Source organism: Rutilus rutilus, assembly GCF_951802725.1.
Source record: "Rutilus rutilus genome assembly, chromosome: 3".
NCBI lineage: Eukaryota > Metazoa > Chordata > Actinopteri > Cypriniformes > Leuciscidae > Rutilus > Rutilus rutilus.
This window is the reverse complement of record NC_140211.1, coordinates 23,940,389-23,959,444: the sequence shown is the minus strand read 5'-3', so window position 1 is coordinate 23,959,444 and position 19,056 is coordinate 23,940,389. Positions and strand designations below refer to the sequence as shown.

The 19,056-nt window shown below is 38.3% G+C and overlaps 1 protein-coding gene across 16 annotated transcripts in view; it reads left to right on the top strand.

Annotated features, from left to right (window-relative positions):
* The first annotated feature begins 1,377 nt into the window (after window positions 1-1,377).
* The window catches only part of madd (MAP-kinase activating death domain), a 58,215-nt gene continuing 40,536 nt past the window's right edge, over window positions 1,378-19,056 (top strand). For all 16 annotated transcript variants that reach the window (XM_084405993.1, XM_084405989.1, XM_084405997.1 and 13 more), the window contains exons 1-4: window positions 1,378-1,759; window positions 14,601-14,813; window positions 17,171-17,448; window positions 17,618-17,951. In XM_084405993.1, coding sequence (XP_084262119.1) covers window positions 14,755-14,813; window positions 17,171-17,448; window positions 17,618-17,951 — 671 coding nt within the window. In that variant the 5' untranslated portion in view covers window positions 1,378-1,759; window positions 14,601-14,754. The remainder of the gene's footprint in view (window positions 1,760-14,600; window positions 14,814-17,170; window positions 17,449-17,617; window positions 17,952-19,056) is intronic.

Here is a 19,056-nt window from a genome sequence, read left to right as displayed (position 1 = left end):
TGTCTATTAGCACTTGTGTTATGTAAGCATCTCTCTGCATCCTGATGTAAGTAATATCAGAGAATGGCTCTGGTAATATGAGCTTCCGACGGAAGCAGGATTGTGTTTGTGTACTCTATCAAACCCACCCACTCTGAGCGGTATGCAAATAACGAGACGCCTACGTCGTTAGACATCAGCGCCTCAGAAAATAGACTTATCACTGGAAGATATCCACTCTGTAGCACATAAGGAATGTTTTCATTTTTAACCTCGTTCCAACTTGTCATTGTTAATTAAACGAATAAACGCCACAAAACCCGCTAGTTCACGTGTAAGCATAAGCGTAAACGTGCATGTCCCCTCTAGATGCATGAATGGTACGGCCCAGCCTCCGGCTGTATGCGGAACCAATTTGGCGGAACTCACGCTCGGTTTGTAGTACAGTAGTGATGGGAGTGATTCTTTTCAGAGAATCGGTACTTTTGAACACATCCTTTTAATACACCGGTTCTTTTTATTTTTCTTATTTATTTACTGTTTTTCTCCGACAATGCAATCTATCAGTGCAGTGATTTTATTGCAACAAATAATATAACATTTACTAGCAAAAAGCGAAATATAAATGAAATTCTGAAATCATACACCATAGAAGAGTCTTACAAGCAAATTAATTATTAAAGTTCTTAAATCAATTCAAATATACATCAATGTCTTTCTTTAAGAAAGAACAGGCTCAGAAATCCACTTGAGTGGGTCTATGTCAACATGTGGTAGGCCTACACAACAAACCGAAAAAATAAAAATAAAGAATTACACCAAGGACACTTACCAATAATTTTTTGTATTTTTATAAACTGGGTTGTTGTGTACCGCGTGATGACGCAGAACCACTAAATTTTTAATTTAATTTATAATATATATATAAGGAATCTAGTGATCATTTACGTTTATTATTATTTATGACGGCTATATAGTCATAAATAATAATAATAATAATAAATATAAGTATAGCTTATTTTTCGCCCTATCAGTTCCCTCCAAATTCTCTTCCTATATTTTAAAACATCGATTCCCAAATCATTACTAATCGGACCTGTCCGAAAGAGGCAGTTCTCTGTTCTGTGAGTTGGTGACTCAAGAACCGCTCGACCGATTCAGACTGATCTTTTTTTTATTTTTATTTTTTTTACATAAATAACAAGACAACACATTAAAACAGATGCATGCATGTGAAATTTAGCTAGAAGGAAATATAAATTAATTATGTAATATTTGTAATGTATTCTTTTTTGAGTATTCAAACAATCCAAACAAAACCGATTCAGACTGATCTGTGAACAAATCGTTGAGAACCGAATAAAACTGATTCATTGAAAAGAACCGACTCAAACGAACGATTCCATCACGAATCGGACGTCGCTATCATCATATACAGTCAGTTTGCAAGCAGAGAGAGAGAGAGAGAGAGAGAGAGAGAGAGAGAGAGAGAGAGAGAGAGAGAGAGAGAGAGAGAGAGAGAGAGAGGAGGAGGAGGACGAGGACGAAGACCACGACGACGACGAGCGGCGCTTATCTACAGGCACAGTCATCAGCGCATCACTGACTGACCCGCTACCGCAAGACACGGATGTGCAATCGTCGCGTCGTGCCACTGTCACATCATGCGTTCGTCATCGTATGTTACGATGAATGTGTTTTGAGACGCTGTTTCGCCGCAGCAGGGCCAGAGATACTCCGCTGAAGCGAGTGGCAGTGGCGTTAACGTTAGCTCCTGGAGGTCAGTATCTCTTTCATTCCCATTCTCACTTATTGTAACTGATATATGATGGTTTGCTCTGGATCAGTGGTGCAGTGTTTAGATAGAAGGTGGCTTCGTTATAACGGGGTAGAAATGTACGCAGCTGCTTGTGTAAGCAGCTTTGACAGCTAGCTATTTGATCCTGTTAGCTAACGTTACTGCTAGCAGCTGATCGTTGTTTTTCACTGTATAAACGTGTGTTACGCAGTATCTCTGCTCATAATATATGACCAAAGACTCTCCTAAATGTTAGGAGAGCCTAAAAACAAGGCTGTCGATAGCTCTCATCATTAATCGATGCCCTCGTACTCAGTGCATTTGATGAGGCTGAATGTCATAAACAGTAGTTTAACATCACACCCGTTTCCAGATCTGCACCCATTCTTCTGATTTTTGCAAAATCCTGTACAGATCTCCGCCTTTTTGTCCTCCGGACCAGAGGTCATAAGGACACAGGTTTTCTGTCCAGAGGGGGTTAGGATGTAGTGCTGTAGTCATGTCATCATGTTGTCATGATGATGATGATGATGATGATGATGAAGTGACACAGGAAAAGCTTGGCTGTATCATGCAGTGTCACCTCTCTGACTTTGTAAACCTTTTTTGTTTTGGAATAGCTGCGACATCAGGTCGTGTATAAGATGACTTGGGTGGTGGTGTTACTCTCTTGGGTGAAATGTGAGACAGCTTTTTGCCTTTGTCAGTTCAGCCGGTTTCCCTGTCACTGTTTGCAAAGTATTCTTTTTATTCAGTGGAAGAATCCATTCCATTGAGCTTATAAAATCACAAATATATTATGAGCACTAATTTGGGTGTAGAAGTACAAATCAGTTTACTACATGATGCTGTCTTTGATATAGTTCATCACTGTGTGTCAAAAGGCGAAGTGTCTGTTAAAAGTCAAATACTATGTTAAAATCCCTGTACAGGATTAACTCTGGATGAAAGGCATAATTATATTCACAGCAATAGACTTTCATCTCTCGTATATTAATGGGTCAGATGAGGGTAAGTAGTATAAGTGCCAGTATACATTAATTCTGGAATTTGTCTCCCACTCTGTGTCTCTCCCTTTGAAAAGTTTCATTTTTATAATGACAGATGAAATCTGTGTGAATGAGTGATTTTCAGTCCATGCTGTAAGTGAATAGTTCATACTGTATTTTGAATGAGGAATATGGGATAAATGTCAGAAATGAACGGAGTGTGTTCAAATTGTTTAATGCACTGCTAGCCGTGGATTATCCCGCTTATACCATGGTCATTTGCCAGCATTGACATGTTAAAGCTATCATTTATGTTTGCAGTGCTAAATTAGACTGGAAGGGTTAAAATGTTAGTTTTGTCAGCTACCCCACAGAGACACAGAGGTTAAGTTGGTGGCGGTGCGGTAAGGTTAGGGCTGTGCAATTAATCGTATTTCGATTTTTGCTTCCAACGATTATGAAAACAAGATAATCAAGGAAAAACAATTATTGTGCCGCTGCCTCGTAATGTCCAGCTCACCTTCCTTTTCTTCACAGCGGTGCACTTTCGTTCCTCACTAAGCTAAACTTAACATCCAAATCAGCCGAATAACTGAGTGACGTCAAATGCAATCTACTGTTGATAAAGCGGGACGTGCTTTATATGAAAGGGGTGGTATAATGCCCCTTTTTACAATGTGTAAAATAAGTCTCTGTTGTCCCCAGAGTGTGTATGTGAAGTTTTAGCTCAAAAAACCCCACAGATCATTTTTTTACAGCATGTTAAAATTGTCCCTTTTTGAGGGTCAGTAAAACGCGTGTGTATCCCTTTAAATGCAAATTAGCTGCTGCTCAGAGGGCGGAGCTTCAAGAGCTTGTGCATGTTAGCAGCTCTGATTACCTCACGCAGTCAAGCACTAAAATGTCAGAAACTGTTCTGCCTTTTATGTTTAAACTGGAGTCAGACAATGATGGAGAGACTCAAGAAGAAGTGACAATGTAGAATGCAACAGAACGTTTCTGAATGGTTAGTTGATGAATTTATGTTGCAGATGTGGAGGTAACTATCTTCAATTAGCGTATTCTGTCATACTAATCTATAAATCGCTTGTGTGGGAACTGTTGTAAGATGCCTACAGAGTGACATGCTATTGCATTTGTGTTACGTGCTGTATTGCATGTGAAAAGACGGATGTGACAGCGTGAGCAGACTCAGACAAATGTGCTCTACTACAACAACTCTTCCTCTTCACAACATGGACTGCGTTCCTGGGGGCGGGGTTTATGTAAATTTTAGGGTTAGTGAATTCACTATCCCAAGCGGAATGTTGTGTAGTCCCTACCAGCCATTTGTTGTTGTCCTTAAAAACGATTTCTTTAAAACCAAATATCTTCCTTTGCTTTGAACTTTGCAGACGTTGTAACTTTGCAGACATTGTTTATGCTCAAACAGCAACATGACACACTAAATAAAGTTAGAAAAGTGAAATTTGATTGGATCCGTGCAGCTCTTAAAGTGACAGCAGCCAACATTAATGACTGCTGCAGTCATGAATGTTAATCAAACAAGAAAAGACTCTCTGCTCTTGAATGAATAACTTCTGTAGTTTTAATATCTATCCTCTATCCTCATAATATCTATAATATTCTATCCTCAAACATAAAAGATGGAGATCTTTATCAGGTCTCCCTAAGCAAGTTGTCGGATATGACTCAACATTATAGGGATATTTCACTAGTCTCATAAATATTCAGTAGCAATTGCCTGTGAGAAATTCAACTCCAAGACTTGGAGGTTGTTTTAGTTATAGATTTATGAGAAAACCAATGAGATTACCATATAATTTGTTTCTATGTTATTGATTGGCCAGTCAAAATGCTTATTTTATCTTGAGCACAGCAGTAGCTTAAGGGGTGTGCTGTGAGCATGTGTGCTGCCAACGGGTGGGATGGCTTTTGGCGATCAGCCTCTCTTCTTCCACATCAACAAGTCTGAGTAATGCATCGCTACTGGCTTTACACTGTATTTCTCCAAAACTGTTTTTTTGGGGGAAATTACAGTCAAATATTACATCTCATGGCAAATTGTGCAAACTCATTATTAGGCATGACCATGGATTTGTGTAGCGCCTTGTCAGAATAAATGCATAAACAGAAATTAAAGCTTTGTTAACAGTTGAGGGGGTTTCTTAAATTTTAGTGTAACACTAAAGCCGTCAAAAAGTAGACTAATTTCAGAAAGTAACTGAAAGTGATTTATGTAGCGAGCATTTCTTCTAGTAACAGCAATAAATTCTAAAGTGGTTTGAGGATTGTGACCATCGCATGTTGTTATACCATTATATATGTGCTACATTTAGTTTTTTTTTTAGTTTTTTCTCATATTTATAAGATTTTTTTATATTTATATTTCAATTTTAAACATTTTTGAATTTGAGGTTTTCATCTGATATTTATATTGTATTTAATTTCAGATTTATTTAATTTAACAAAAACAATTTTTAAATAGTTTGTTTTTATTCAGGTTTGTTTTCTGTCATACTGTAGCATGTTTAAATTGAATCAATTGTAACAATTTTGAACAATGTAGTAGGTCACTCTTTTATTCTGCTTCATATTTGCCTGTATTGCAAAAGCTTGTGTTTATAAGTAGGTTTATTGTGCATTCTCAGGGTGGTGTGTGGGGGTGCTAGTAAGTGGGAAATAGGCTTAAAAGTTAATCTCAGTGATGATGCTCATCTAGGTAGAATGAATATGGGCTGCAAAATACATGCCTCTTATGCGTCACAGATGGATGTGTGAAAAAACTTGTTTTATATTGTTTGTTGTGTTGCTGCATGACTGGATAAATTGAGAATCACGATTTTTTTTGTTTCAAACTGAGATCACGATTCTGAACAGACAGCAAAATAACGTGATTTACCAGAGGCTCTGACAAAATGTTTAATTGCTGCAGTCTATTTAAAATGTTGTTCATAGTTTGAATGTACTGGTGTGATTTTGTCAATAGTTCAAAAGACACATGCAAATTGTGGTCATTTAGGAATGAGATCGCGTGGGGTTTTGAATCAAGATTGGTATTTTTTTATTTATTTTTTACGTGCAGCTCTAGTGTGTGTGGAGTGTGGACTGGACCATATTCGCCTTTGTGCATCTTGTGTTGCCTTTGTAGCCAGTAAGTTGACTATTGACCACATCACATCAAATGTTTTGTCAGTGCTAATCCATTTTAAGTGGCTCCTTAAGGATTAAGATCATATTCTTTGCTACTTCGAAAAAAGGCCTTTTGCAAACCAGCTGTGAAAAGTGGAGGTACAAAACCTTAGTCTTAGGATTTCTTTTGAAAAAGCCTCAGGGTGATGTTAACCCTACTGAACCATGTGATATAATCTGCAGTCTTTATGTGAACTGTTGAGACGTGGAAGCATTTGATGCTAAGAGAAAGAACATGCTCATAGGTCAAAGTTAAATGTCATGTTTAGATTTAGACTTTCCAGAGTTTCATAGTATTCATTGTTTTAATGAATACACATTAAAGGCAAAATCACTTCCTTAAAAAAATAGTTCACATTATTTAAATTATGGTTCACTCTAATGTACAGCAGAATCTTAACATATTTGTCTTTGTTCTTTCTTTGCAGTCATACTAACAGACCAGTTGAGTTCTGATCATTTAAGACCATTTTTTCGACTTTCGGAAACACATGAAAAGCCCTAAACTTCAGTCAGATCCGTTACAGACGATGAAAGGCTTTACTGTGGAGAACTGAATGCAATAGCTGATTTATGATTTGCTAAGGCATTTGTTTGTTAATTTCTCTGAATGGAAAGAAGCAATTAGCCTTGCTCATTTTCGTTTTGCTCATGCTCGTTTTATTGGCCAAAGGCTGTTCATTGTCTTTGTGTGTGTATGGTGATTGGGACAGTGTATTGTCTGTTTAAAATAGCTGTCACAGCTGTGCTCGTGAAAAGAGACCATATTGGTTTCCACGGCGACCGTGTGGAATCTCATTACCCGAGGCTGATTGTAGAGCCATGAGGCAGCCACACTATGATTGACAGAGGACGAGATCATGTCACGTTTTTCCAATAGACTCATGCACATATATATGTTTCCTGGAGGTGATGAGGTCTGGGATTTGTTTTACACCTAATTAACCGGGTAGCTTAATAAAATAGAGGGCACACTGAGTGCGTCATTACTTTACAGCTGCCCGTTATTGGCTTTGAATTAAATATGTTCTATGAGATGCTTCAGGAAAGTTATAATAAAAGCTAAAGTGTCTCTGTTGTGTTGTGTGTAAAAAAAACAAAACAAAGGTCTGTATTATAATGTTGCTAATTCATTTAAAAAAAATCTTTATTCTTTTTTTAAAAAATTTTATGAGCTTGCTTGCAGATAGTTGAATGGCACATCACAGGGCTCGACATCTGAACGCTTGTCCGGGACAAGTGGATTTTTTAAAGGGGCTAGTAAAAGAGAATTTTACTTGCCCGACCAGACAAATAGCCTGATTAAGGCTTCAGTGATAAAAAAAAATACCTAGGGAAGCATCGAAACGCGAGAATGATTCAGGTTTTATTACATTCAGTGTAAACAGCGATTGATAATGCATATGTATTAACAAGGCCGCACTGTTGAGGCTTGCGCTGCCTGTCTCTTTGTGAGAGACTTTCAGAGAAATCAAAACAAATGAGTGTAACAGCACAAAGAAACTCACATACAGTAAAAACTCATTTATTTAATAAATTCAAATTCAATTTATTTATAACACATGATATAGTTAAGTAACACAACACGACCAAAGATCAGAGCAGAGCTATTGCACATTCTCAAAGCAACACTCAGTGCTGTCTTGTTACTGAATGATTTAGCGTTTTGAACGAATCGGTTTAATGGATGAGGCCTGAAAATGGCACCCTAAGCCCTCGCGGTCTTCCCACGAGTCCACACTTTTGTGACGTAACTCCGCTTTGACTATCGGGAAGAAGTCTGCTGCTACATTTACCCTGAGGTAAATATAGATAAATATGCAGATTTAAGTATATAAAAGCTGATAGAACACTGATGAAAATATCTTTTCAGAATAAATTGTTTACTCCACCAAAAAAAATTGTTTCCCTCTGGACAAGTCACTTTTTTTACTCAAACAAGTGAATGTTTTTATCAACTCATTATCGTACACAAATTCTGGGAGGCTAATTGTAACTAGTAGCTAAATGCTAAACCCTTATTTGTGGAATTAACTTATATTTTATAAAAACTAAAACACAGCCATATTATGTTACTTTGTTGAGGAAATAATGTAAATAACAGCATTGTCATGTAAAGCTATTGTTTTTTAATCCTATTTGTTAAAAGTACTGTATATGTCTACTCCATAAGTGAATTTTTTTTTTATTAATTTGATATATTTCATTTCACATTAAAGTAATATTGAAACTTAAACTGTGTAATATAAAAAATAAAAAACCTACTTCCTGAAACCTGAAAATGTTAGTTTAGTTGGTTGACATTTAAATATAGGCTAGTTGTTTATAGACTGATTGTTGATCATGTTCAAACCTTGTTGTATTATTTTAATTTAATACTGTGAAGCTGCTTTGATACAATCTGTATTGTGAAAAGCGCTATATACTTGACTTGACTTGACTTGACTTTCAAAAAGGTTTTTGGAGGAAAACATTCCAGGATTCAATGGCAACCAACTCTGTTGTTCAACGAAGGTTCAAATGTCCGTCTCAATGCAGCTTCAAAGTCTTTATATGATCCCAGTCGAGAAATAAGGGTCTTATCTAGCGAAACAATCGCTAGATTTTTTGCGATTTTAGCGGTCATTTTCAAAAAAAAATAAATATATATATACTTTTTAACCACAAATGCTCGTCGTGTACCATCTCTGAGATGTGCCACTCATTGCGTCATCATGTTGGAAAGGTCACGCGTCACGTCATCTAAGTTATTTGTCTGTGTACTCCGGTTCAAAAAGGTAGGGAAGGGCGAAAAATTTCATCTCATTTTCTCCTCCAACTTCAAAATTGTCCGACATCTTTGTTTTAATTTATTATTATTATTATATTTTTTTTTTGACCTTTCCAACATGACGTAATACGCATCTCAGAGATGGGACAAGACGGGCATTTGTGGTTTAAAAAAGAAATATATATATATATATATATATATATATTCAACCTTCTTTGAACATTGGTATAGTTGGTTGCCATTAAAGTCCATTCTGTGTAGAAAAATCCTGGAATGTTTTCCTCAAAAAAATTAATTTATTTTCGACTGAAGAAAGAAAGACATGGATATCTTGGATGACATCAGCGTGAGTATCAGCAAAAAAAAATTTGAAAGTGAACTAATCCTTTAAGCCAAGATCATGCATCTTCAGAAACGTCTCTTAACGAGAAAAAAACCCTGCAGTTGTGGCCCAATACAGTTTACAGTGAAGTGTATGTCATTGGCTTTTAAAATTCAGCCAGGATTGTAATTTGATTGTCTTGTAAGATTAGTAAGAAGATTTAAGTTACGATTTTCTGCAAAAATATTACGTAAATTTACGAGGAGTAAATAATCTTTACCTTTGGAAATGTAACTTAGTAAGAGTATAAGTATTCCATTTAAGTATTCCTCTGGTAAAGTACAAATGACCCTAAATAAATGAAGTATAATTACTCATATACTTTACACCCCTGCCCTACTTTAAATGTCTGTTTTTAGGCATCCCAAAGCTCCTAGAAGCCTCCGCTGCAAGTGCAAGTGATTCATATTGAGTCAGTTGTGAGAGCTGTGATTTAAGAAAAGAACAACACAGAGGTCCTGGTGTCAGATGAGCCGGGTGATGCTTAGAGGAAGAAATAGAGGTGTTATTGATCTGTTAGTCACAAACCATCTATCTTCTCTCCTCCCTTCCACCACCTCTTCCCATCTGAGCAGTTGAGAGTGACAGAGGAAGAAAGTGCCACTCCAGCAGAAAGAAAAGGCTACTAATCACAGTGTGAACCCATTGGCTCCTCTCACATTAATACATCCTATTGGACAATGCCAAACTTGCTAACTGGGCTAGTCATTCAAAAGCAGTTTGAGTCAAGTTTCTAGATAGATTTATTTCTATCTAAAATAAAAAATTTCCAGTCTTCCAGTGGACATGGCTAAATGTAATACGTTTTAAGTCTTGCAGAGTATTGCAAGAGTAGTATTTTCCTTCATGTTTTGAGAAAAAGATATTTAAATAATATTTGACATGACATGATGGTTTGACATGATTATGTATACTGCAATCAGAAACTATTAAGTAACAATCAAGTAAAAAGAAAAGACCGCTCATTTTCATTTTTTAAAAGTTATTATATGCTTAGAAATGTTATGCCTTCAATTGTTCACCCTTGAACAGGATACATAACCTGCATTAACTGTGACCAGCCACAACAGAGAATAGTTAGTTAGTTTGTTAGTTGAACAATTAACCCGTGCAAGTTAATACACAGGAAAAAATCAGAAAATTTGCTTCCACGCTGGAAAGGCGTTTCCTCTCTGATAACGTCAGTTTGATGACTTTGAATATCCTTAACCACCCCTCCAACCGTCAGTCTGCTATGAGCGAGGGATGGAGAGGAGGTGCGCTAAAATAAAACCCCGCCCACTATTTAATATTCTGTTTCACTTCGAGATAAATCACAACACTGAACTGAAGTCGGTTGCAACTTCTAGTTCACGAGGACTTTAATAAACACAAAATATATTTAGCTGTGGTGCACAAATCTTGACAAATGAACTTGAATGTCTACTATAGAGTGAGAACCAGCTCAGTGTTGACCCAGAGGAGATGCTGCTGAATGCAGAAGTCCTTGTTTCGTGAGCCATATGTAGTTATATAATATTGCATAATACCATCATTGCTATGAAGGGTTCTGCTTTTGGGGCAACATGAGTTTTATTTAAAGCTGCAGTCCGTAACTTTTTTGGGTTCAAAATTATCCAAAATAATTTTTTGAGCAAGTACATAACCAGCCAGTGTTCAAAACTATCTGCTTGCCTTAGCTCGATTCAAAACGGTAAGCTTGTAATAATGTTTTTAATTCCAGTGGTACTGGTGGATTTCCGCAGGAAATTTGAGCATGTCTTTGCGTCATTACGTCACATGTGTACACATAGAGAAGGTGTCCCGGTTAGTAGGCTATATTGCACGTGAGGATGTTGGAGGTGGAGATTTATAGCCTTTTCTCACAGCACTTGATATAATTAAACTTATCAATTTGATGGCGGATCCAGAAAGGTTCAAACGACAATCACCAGTGACAACTGGAGATTCACCCGTTGTAAAATGCAAAAGACTTCGGAGTGGCTACAGAAAAAAAGAGACTGCAACCGGCCCATGCGAAAACAAAGATAAATATCGAAGGCCATTAAATGTAGTCATGCAATGCTGATGTTGTTAACATTAACAATTTGAGAACAAAGTATAATTTTCACGGATTAGATTTAATCTGCGCGATTTACTGCAATGCTTTTTTCCCCTTAGTTGGTCAGAACAAAAATGGATGTTACTCACTTGTTCAGGTGACATTTTCCGGTGAAAATTCTTATGTTGGTCATACTTCCAAAAAGTAGAATCTGTGATTCCAAATGACAGTATCCACACCGGCGGGGTGATTGACAGATGCACATTCTCCTCAAAACATTGTATTCATCCGCGCTGTGCTGTGCCGAGGCACAACCCACGTAAAGTTGATAATTCTGCGAATAACTGCAATTGCAGATTTCGAACAGAGATGGCGACAAAGAGGAAAAACTACAGACTGCAGCTTTAACGAGCACCTATTATTCTTTTTTTATTTTACCTTTCCTTTAGTGTGTAATATAGCTGTTTGTGCATGTAAACGATCTGCAAAGCTACAAAGCATAAAATTCACGCTTTATAGTCCTGCTATCCTGCCGTGACTTAGCTACGTCACCATGTTTCACATTTACTGGTTCAGCCCACCCTGGAAGAACAGTTGACTAAGTGGTTTCGCTATGCTGAGGTGATGCTGGTTTTTTTTCTTTCTCACTTGTATGGACTTCCAATACCGACGCCATAGTTCCGATAGATATAAGACTGTTACGGCTGCTCATGAAGCCTCGGAAGCTGAAACATGGTTATGGTAATCGTTACATGTCAAAAATGTGTTCAAAGCAGTTGACCAGTCACAACAGACTGGGCCAGCTTACCAATCAGTAGAGACTGGGCATTTTGGAAAGCCGGGCTGACATGAACTAAAACAGAGTGTTTCAGGCAGAGGGTGAAAAGAGGTGCTGCATCAGTGTACAGTATGTGAAAAATAATGTGTTTTTTTAACTTTGAATCATGCAAATATATTCTAGCACACCCCAAAAATAAACTTATGAACTTGTAAATAAGCGTAATATAGGCTCTTTAATTCTGAGCTGTGATGTTAAGAAATTACTTCGAACCATTAGGTGTCTTTCTGTGTGTGAGCGTGATGGAGAACTCTCTGCAGAACAGAGTAGCCAGAACTTCAGATAAGCACTGGCCCACTTCTGGGTCAATACTGAAAAAACTGAGACTGCAGTAAGGCAGAAGAATCTGCTTCTGAAACGGCATCTGGCTCTCATTTCATAATTATTGTTCTGTTTACAACCTTTCACATGATGAGTGTCTTAATGTTTGCTTTAGTTAACAAAGTACATTGAACCAGAAGCATGTCCTGCTTGAGTAAATTGCATGTTGACATAGACAATACAGCTATTTTATTGACTTTTAACAGGTTGAAATGTTGAAATGATATCATTCAAACCGGATATTGAGCAAAGTGTGTTTCTCTTGGATGAAATTTGACTGAGCTTGCTTTCGTTTGTATTTACATTGAGGCAGGTGCTAATGCATGGGCATTAACACATGAGGAACACAAATGGCAAATCCATGCGGTGAGGACACAGCTGGGCTCCAATCCCTTTAGCTTATCATTGTGTGTGTGTTTACATTTGCTGCTGAGCCTTCTGTCAAGATGTGTTAGAGAAGACTGCAGGCTTGGCTTGTACAGTGTGCTTTGTTTTGACTGTATAGTTTGCTGTTAGAAATAGATGAATGGTACTGCCAGACACAAAACAGTTTTGGAATAAAAATTATATTTTAAGAGAATTATGCACCAAAAGTGAAGGCTGCAGTCATTGACTGAAACAGTGATGTTTAATAGCACTTATCTGACAAAACAGTGAATATTTTGTGCACACAACATGGATGCCGAGAGAGCTCAACGCGCTGCAACTGAAGAAAACACATGCAAATAGAGAAACACCGGCAAATTAAGAAAACATCTTCATCAGTTTTACAACACATGTGTGCCCCAAATATTCACAACACAACCAAATACAGAAAATTACTGCTCGTGAGCATCCTTATGCCCTACTCCCTTCGAAGGGCAGACGGCAGAGCCCTTGAAGTGGGGACTTTGGAGTGAGCAGGGCACTTTTGTGCCATAATGTAGCCGTTTGGAACGCACTGGTGAAGGGCGCAACGAAAGACAACGTCATTCCTTCATTATTTTCACCTGGGATGTTCCCATGACAACGCAGCACAGTGTCCATCAGCTGAATAGCTGTTCTTACGACAGAAATGTCTTTAACATAACTGTTGCAAATAAATATAAATTTTATATAAAAAAGTATGCGTTATATATATCTGTGTGTGAGTGCCTCAACTTTAAAACTTGCCGTCTCATCTTTGGAGCCTGCATTACCTAACATTTCTTATGAAACTTATTTAAACATAACATGACAAAAATTTGTATAATGTAACTGATGTATAGGTTAATATCTTACCCTCATGTTCTTTTTCTCCATCTTTTTTTGTTTTTAGTTTTCAACTCATTGTTAACTCTTCTTTTCTCATTTGTATTCTAATGACATTGAACATATTGTAGGCTATACAAAGTTATATGTCATAAACATGTCATCTCTGTATATTTTGCAGAAAAAAATTAAAGTAGACTTTGAGCTATAAGCACGTCCCAGCCGGGTTCGTCACTTATTGGGGTCTCCTGGAAACATTTCCGTTGTTGTCTGTGCTATTTGCAGCGCGTTTCTGTATTTGGTTGTGTTGTGAGTATTTGGGGCACACGTGTTAATTTGCGGGTGTTTTTCTATTTGCATGTGTTTTCTTCAGTTGCAGCGCGTTGAGCTCTCTCGGCCACCGTAATAAGCTTCAACAGATAAATATGTCAGCAGTGTGGACGCATTTCAATCATTGCCCAAAATGATGCTTGAGTAGCAATTTGTAAAATTATGTTCGGCTAAAATATCGTGAGGAAGCTTGTTTCCGAAGAATTTTACTATGACTTTCTGTTGGGGCATGTGTTTTTGTTTTCTTTTAAAGGTGTTAACTATTGTATTAGACACTCTCTCCTCCTTATACTCCAACCTTATACCATTATAAAAGGATACCATTATAACATCAAGCAAGAAAAATGAATAAAACTGAAAACTGCACTTGAAGCTGAAAATGCTGCTTAACACAAATGATCCACTATTAACTTCATTCTTTCCATAAATGGGCTGCCCTGTGACATGTAAAATGATTGATTGACAGCCAGAAATCAGCTCAGAGTTACATTTTTTGTGTGGTTTATAAAGCCTAGGGCGGGTACACAGAGACAGTCTGTGATATTTCAGTACACTTATTTCAGTGATACTGTCAGAAAATGGGGATATTTTCTGAATGCTGATTCATAAAAAAAAAAACACCTTGAAGCACCTTTAAGCTTTGCAGTAGTGCTAAAGGCTTTAGTGTCACTGCTGAGCAGTTGTTGTGTGATGGATTACTTCTATAATGTTCGCTCTTACTCTTCTCCAGACCCCATTCGTGCACACCACAGACCGCAATGATTGGCCACTGCCTTCCTCGATCGTCCAACTCCTAGTTCTGCTGCACCTGGTTGAACGACTGCCTGCCTGAGAGCTGATCGTTGCTACAGTTGCCATGACTTAGAAACATTCCTGATACAGAGATGGAGAAAAAGAAACCGTGTCCCCGCCTCCTGGACTACCTGGTGGTAGTTGGAGCCAGGTAAGATTGTTCAGTGGTGTGTGGGTGTGTTTGTGTGTGCTTCTATAGGCGCTCAAGTAAATTGCACAAGAATTGAATCACAGGTGAACTGATTGTGTGTTTTGTTAGTACATGGCCTGTGCAGGTGTGTTCCAGGTGACAGGTTAAGGTTAAGGTACACTTTATTGTCCCAGAGGGAAATTTATTCAGCCACTGCATCACATTAAACAAATAGTAAAATGACAAAAAAAACACAATACAAAAACACTATTGCTTAGTGCTATGCTATATAATAGCTTAATGTTAAAGGTAGGCTAGGCAATTTTCAGAGAGGCAACTAGATTTGAAAGCATAAGATCCCACCCTCCCTTCAGAGCGTCTCCAATGCCACGCCTCACCCAAAACACATGAACAGTAGGAAGCAAGCAAAAGCGTCACGAGAGATGATGCTAAAACTACCTCATGTCTCAAAGCACATATTACAATAATAATGAACATAAAACGCTTAAAGAGCACTGACCTGTACTACCTGACTGCTGCAGATTCATTTCGGCATTGATATTGTTGCCATTGAAAGCATAAATTCAAGTCAAGAACTGCTCCGAGCATAACGTCACGGGTTTCCATCTCCTACAGATTACAGTAGTTATGGCGTGAACGCAGCATAAGCTCGTTGTTTGAGAGATCATACAAAATGCATGTTATTTTTTATCTAGTACTGTCCTGAAAAAGATATTTTACATAAAAGATGTCTACATATAGTCCACAAGACAAAAAATAGCTGCATTTATAAAAAATGTTGCATACCCTTGATTCTTAATACTGTGTTGTTACCTGGATGATCCATGACTGTTTTTTGTGTGTGTGTGATGGTTGTTCTTGAGTCCCTTGTTTGTCCTGAGCAGTCAAACTGCCAAATGTTCTTCAGAAAAATCCTTCAGGTCCTGCAAATTCTTCAGTTTTCCAGCTTCTTTTGCATAATTGAACCCTTTCCAGCAGTGACTTTAATGATTCAGAAAAATTCTGCAGATTCTTCAAGGTGCATGTAAACTTTTGAGCACGACTGTAGCATGAAACGTGCTGATGACTTGTGATCTGGTTGAGCAGTGCTGGAGTACATACGTAAGATACATACGTTGACAGGCTGGTAGGACATGATTGTTATGGTCCTACGCCTTCCACAGACGACATTTAGACCACTTAACTTAGTGATTGCTATCAGGATGTGAAGAGACTTTCAACCAGTATAACAGCAAAATAATTCTGGAACAAATCACTTAAAATTAAAACCTTTAAATGTGGTTGTGTGTTATTGTGATCAGCTGTAGTTTTGACAGCTGGTCACAATATGATGGATCAGGAGTCTTGAGGTTTGTGGAGCAGCTCCTGTCCTTCTCAAACTTCCAGCCTTTATTCCAGCCTGTTGTAAAAGTATTTTTATTATGTATGCATATACTGTATAGATGTACCACTGCCGTTTAAATGTTTGGGGTCAAATATTTTAAAATGTCATTTATTCCTGTGATATCACAGCTGAATTTTCAGCATCATTACTTCAGTCTTCAGTGTCACATGATCCTTCAGAAATCATTCTGCGGATTTGATGTTTAAGAAACATTTCTTATTATTATCAATGTTGAAAACGTTTGTACTGCTTAATATGTTTGTGGAAACCATGATACATTTGTTTTTTTCAGGATTCTTTGATAATTAGTTCAAAAGAACACAGTTTTTAAATGGAAATCTTTTGTAATAATTTAAAAGTCTTTACTGTCACTTTTGATCAATTTAAAGGCACACTATGCAGTTTTTCGTTTTTCTCAAACAGCGACCCCTAGAGTCGCTGTGGAGTACTTGTATTTAACGTTACTGTCTTTAAATACCACTCATGCAGAGCTGTCTCTGCACTTTTACGACCGCACTTTCTTCGTTTTCTTCGTCACCTCTGCCATGATTCACGTCTGAAATGCGTGCTAGTGTCTTCCATAGAGGCTGCTTCATGTTGTTGATGTATGTGACATCATGCCGTAATGCAAGTCGTGATTCTCGCAAGATTTGTCGGGGCGGCACCCCTCAAATTTGCATTGCTGGTTTTGATTCGCCCTACTACAAGGTTTTTTTTTACCATTGAAATGATTTCCAAGCTGTTATATTAAGGTACAAATCTTGCATAGTGTGCCTTTAATGCATCCTTGCTAAATAAATTAATTTCTTTCCAAAACACAAAACAAAACAAATCTTACTGACCCCAAACATTTAGATGGCAGTGTATAGCAATTGTACAAAGTGCATAAAAGAACAAGCACTGGGGCTGAGAAAAGCCAGAGATCTGTCTTCCTGTCTCTCACTTCAGTTTTTTTTTACCTTTTCCTAATCAGGCAACCCAGCAGCGATAGTGTGGCACAAACACCTCAGCTGCTGAGGCGCTATCCGCTGGAGGACCACAATGACTTTCCTCTGCCCCCTGACGTCGTCTTCTTCTGCCAGCCTGAGGGCTGCCTGAGCATCCGTCAGCGCCGGGTCAGCCTCCGCGACGACACTTCTTTTGTCTTCGCTCTCACCGACAAAGACTCGGGCATCACCCGCTATGGAATCTGCCTCAACTTTTACCGCTCTTTCCAGAAGGGCCACCACCGCCCACGAGCTGAAGGAAAAGGTCAGAGGTTATAGCAGTTCTATGAGGCGTAACCATTTTATCATCCTAATTCAACTGATTAGTGTCCTGGTTTTGGAAACTAACCATTTGTAACCCATCTTGAACATCACATATGGCAGTAAGGGTGCAGTCACTACATAATTTGTCCTTAATATTTTACTTTGTACAGGAGAAAGGGCCCCTCATACAGACTCTGCAGTGGAGGCCACAGAGAAATCTGACCCCTCTTCATTGACACTTCCAGGGGAATCTACAGTGCCCCCTGCAGGAGATGGGGCTTTGCCGCCAGGCGAGCCGGGCAGCGCCGGAAAGTCTCCACGAGCCAAACGCAGTGGCCGACTGGCACCACAGAACCGGAACAGCACGTTAATGTCTCTGTGTATTATTAGCCACTACCCTTTCTTTTCTACGTTCAGAGAGTGTCTGTACATCCTCAAACGCATGGTGGATTGCTGTAGCCAGCGGCTCAACCAGAGACCCGGTGCTGCCAAGTCCACACAGCGGTGAGAACAGCCTTCTTTGTTCTTTTCTGTGGATTATGTAGTTATGTAACTTTACCCTGAGCTTCAGCAAGATAATACTTAAGCACAGAAACGACGCCTAATAACCGCACTGTTTTGCAATATCTTACTGTAAATGTGTGAGTGGCAAATACTGTGGTTCTGCCAGAAGATGCTATCTCTGCCTCACAACATAACAACTGCCAACATTCTGCCTCTCTGTCTACAAATCCTGTTACTATCTGCATGCATTCCATTTTGATTTACTCTTTTTGAGTTCACACAAAAAAATGTATTCTAGTGATGAAAGGAAATCGAAATCTAGGTTGAAATCTGAAACACTTCATCAGTTTTGTTACTGTTTTAATATTAGTATATTACATGATTACAATAACTTACCTCATTTGATTTTACAGTATCATATATGCTTAAAATATTCTAATGGAAAATAAAACATTTTCTCTCAAAACTCACTCATCTTTGGCACTTTTTCAAATCTGTCTAATCGTGATACATGAGAGAACCCATTAACTAACAAAGAACTTGTCTCATATCTCATAATTGAGCAACATGAATATGAGTAGACAATGAAAGAATTAAGTTTTTTGGGGTGTATTACCTTTTAAATACGTTATGCTGGGAATGCCATAAGGGCTCTACGTTGTTAGATCCTAGTGTTGTGACTGATTAGAATGATGAGTAACAAGGTGCGAATGATTTTATAAAAGGAAATCACAAGCGGAAGGATGTATGACAGCCCTTATGACTCAGAGAGAGGGACGAGTGAGAGGAAACGAGTATGAAGATGAGTGTTGGTGTGACAGGGGCTGGGATCGTGTGAGGGAGAGAGGGGCTGCTTTTTTTCCTCCTGAAGGGTTGTGCAATGTGCAAGCAGCCTTGCAGTGTTATTCTCCACACAGGAGTGGTTTTAACAAGATCTCATTCACATATCACAGTGGTAACGGTAACTAAATCCTATTGGTAAACAATCTGCACGATAGCACTCTGCTGCAGATCAATAAGCATTGAGTGGAAGGATTTTTATCTCTGTGATTTCCTCAGCAAAGTCTATTCTTGCGTAACCTAGCAACCACATCCACCATGAGCC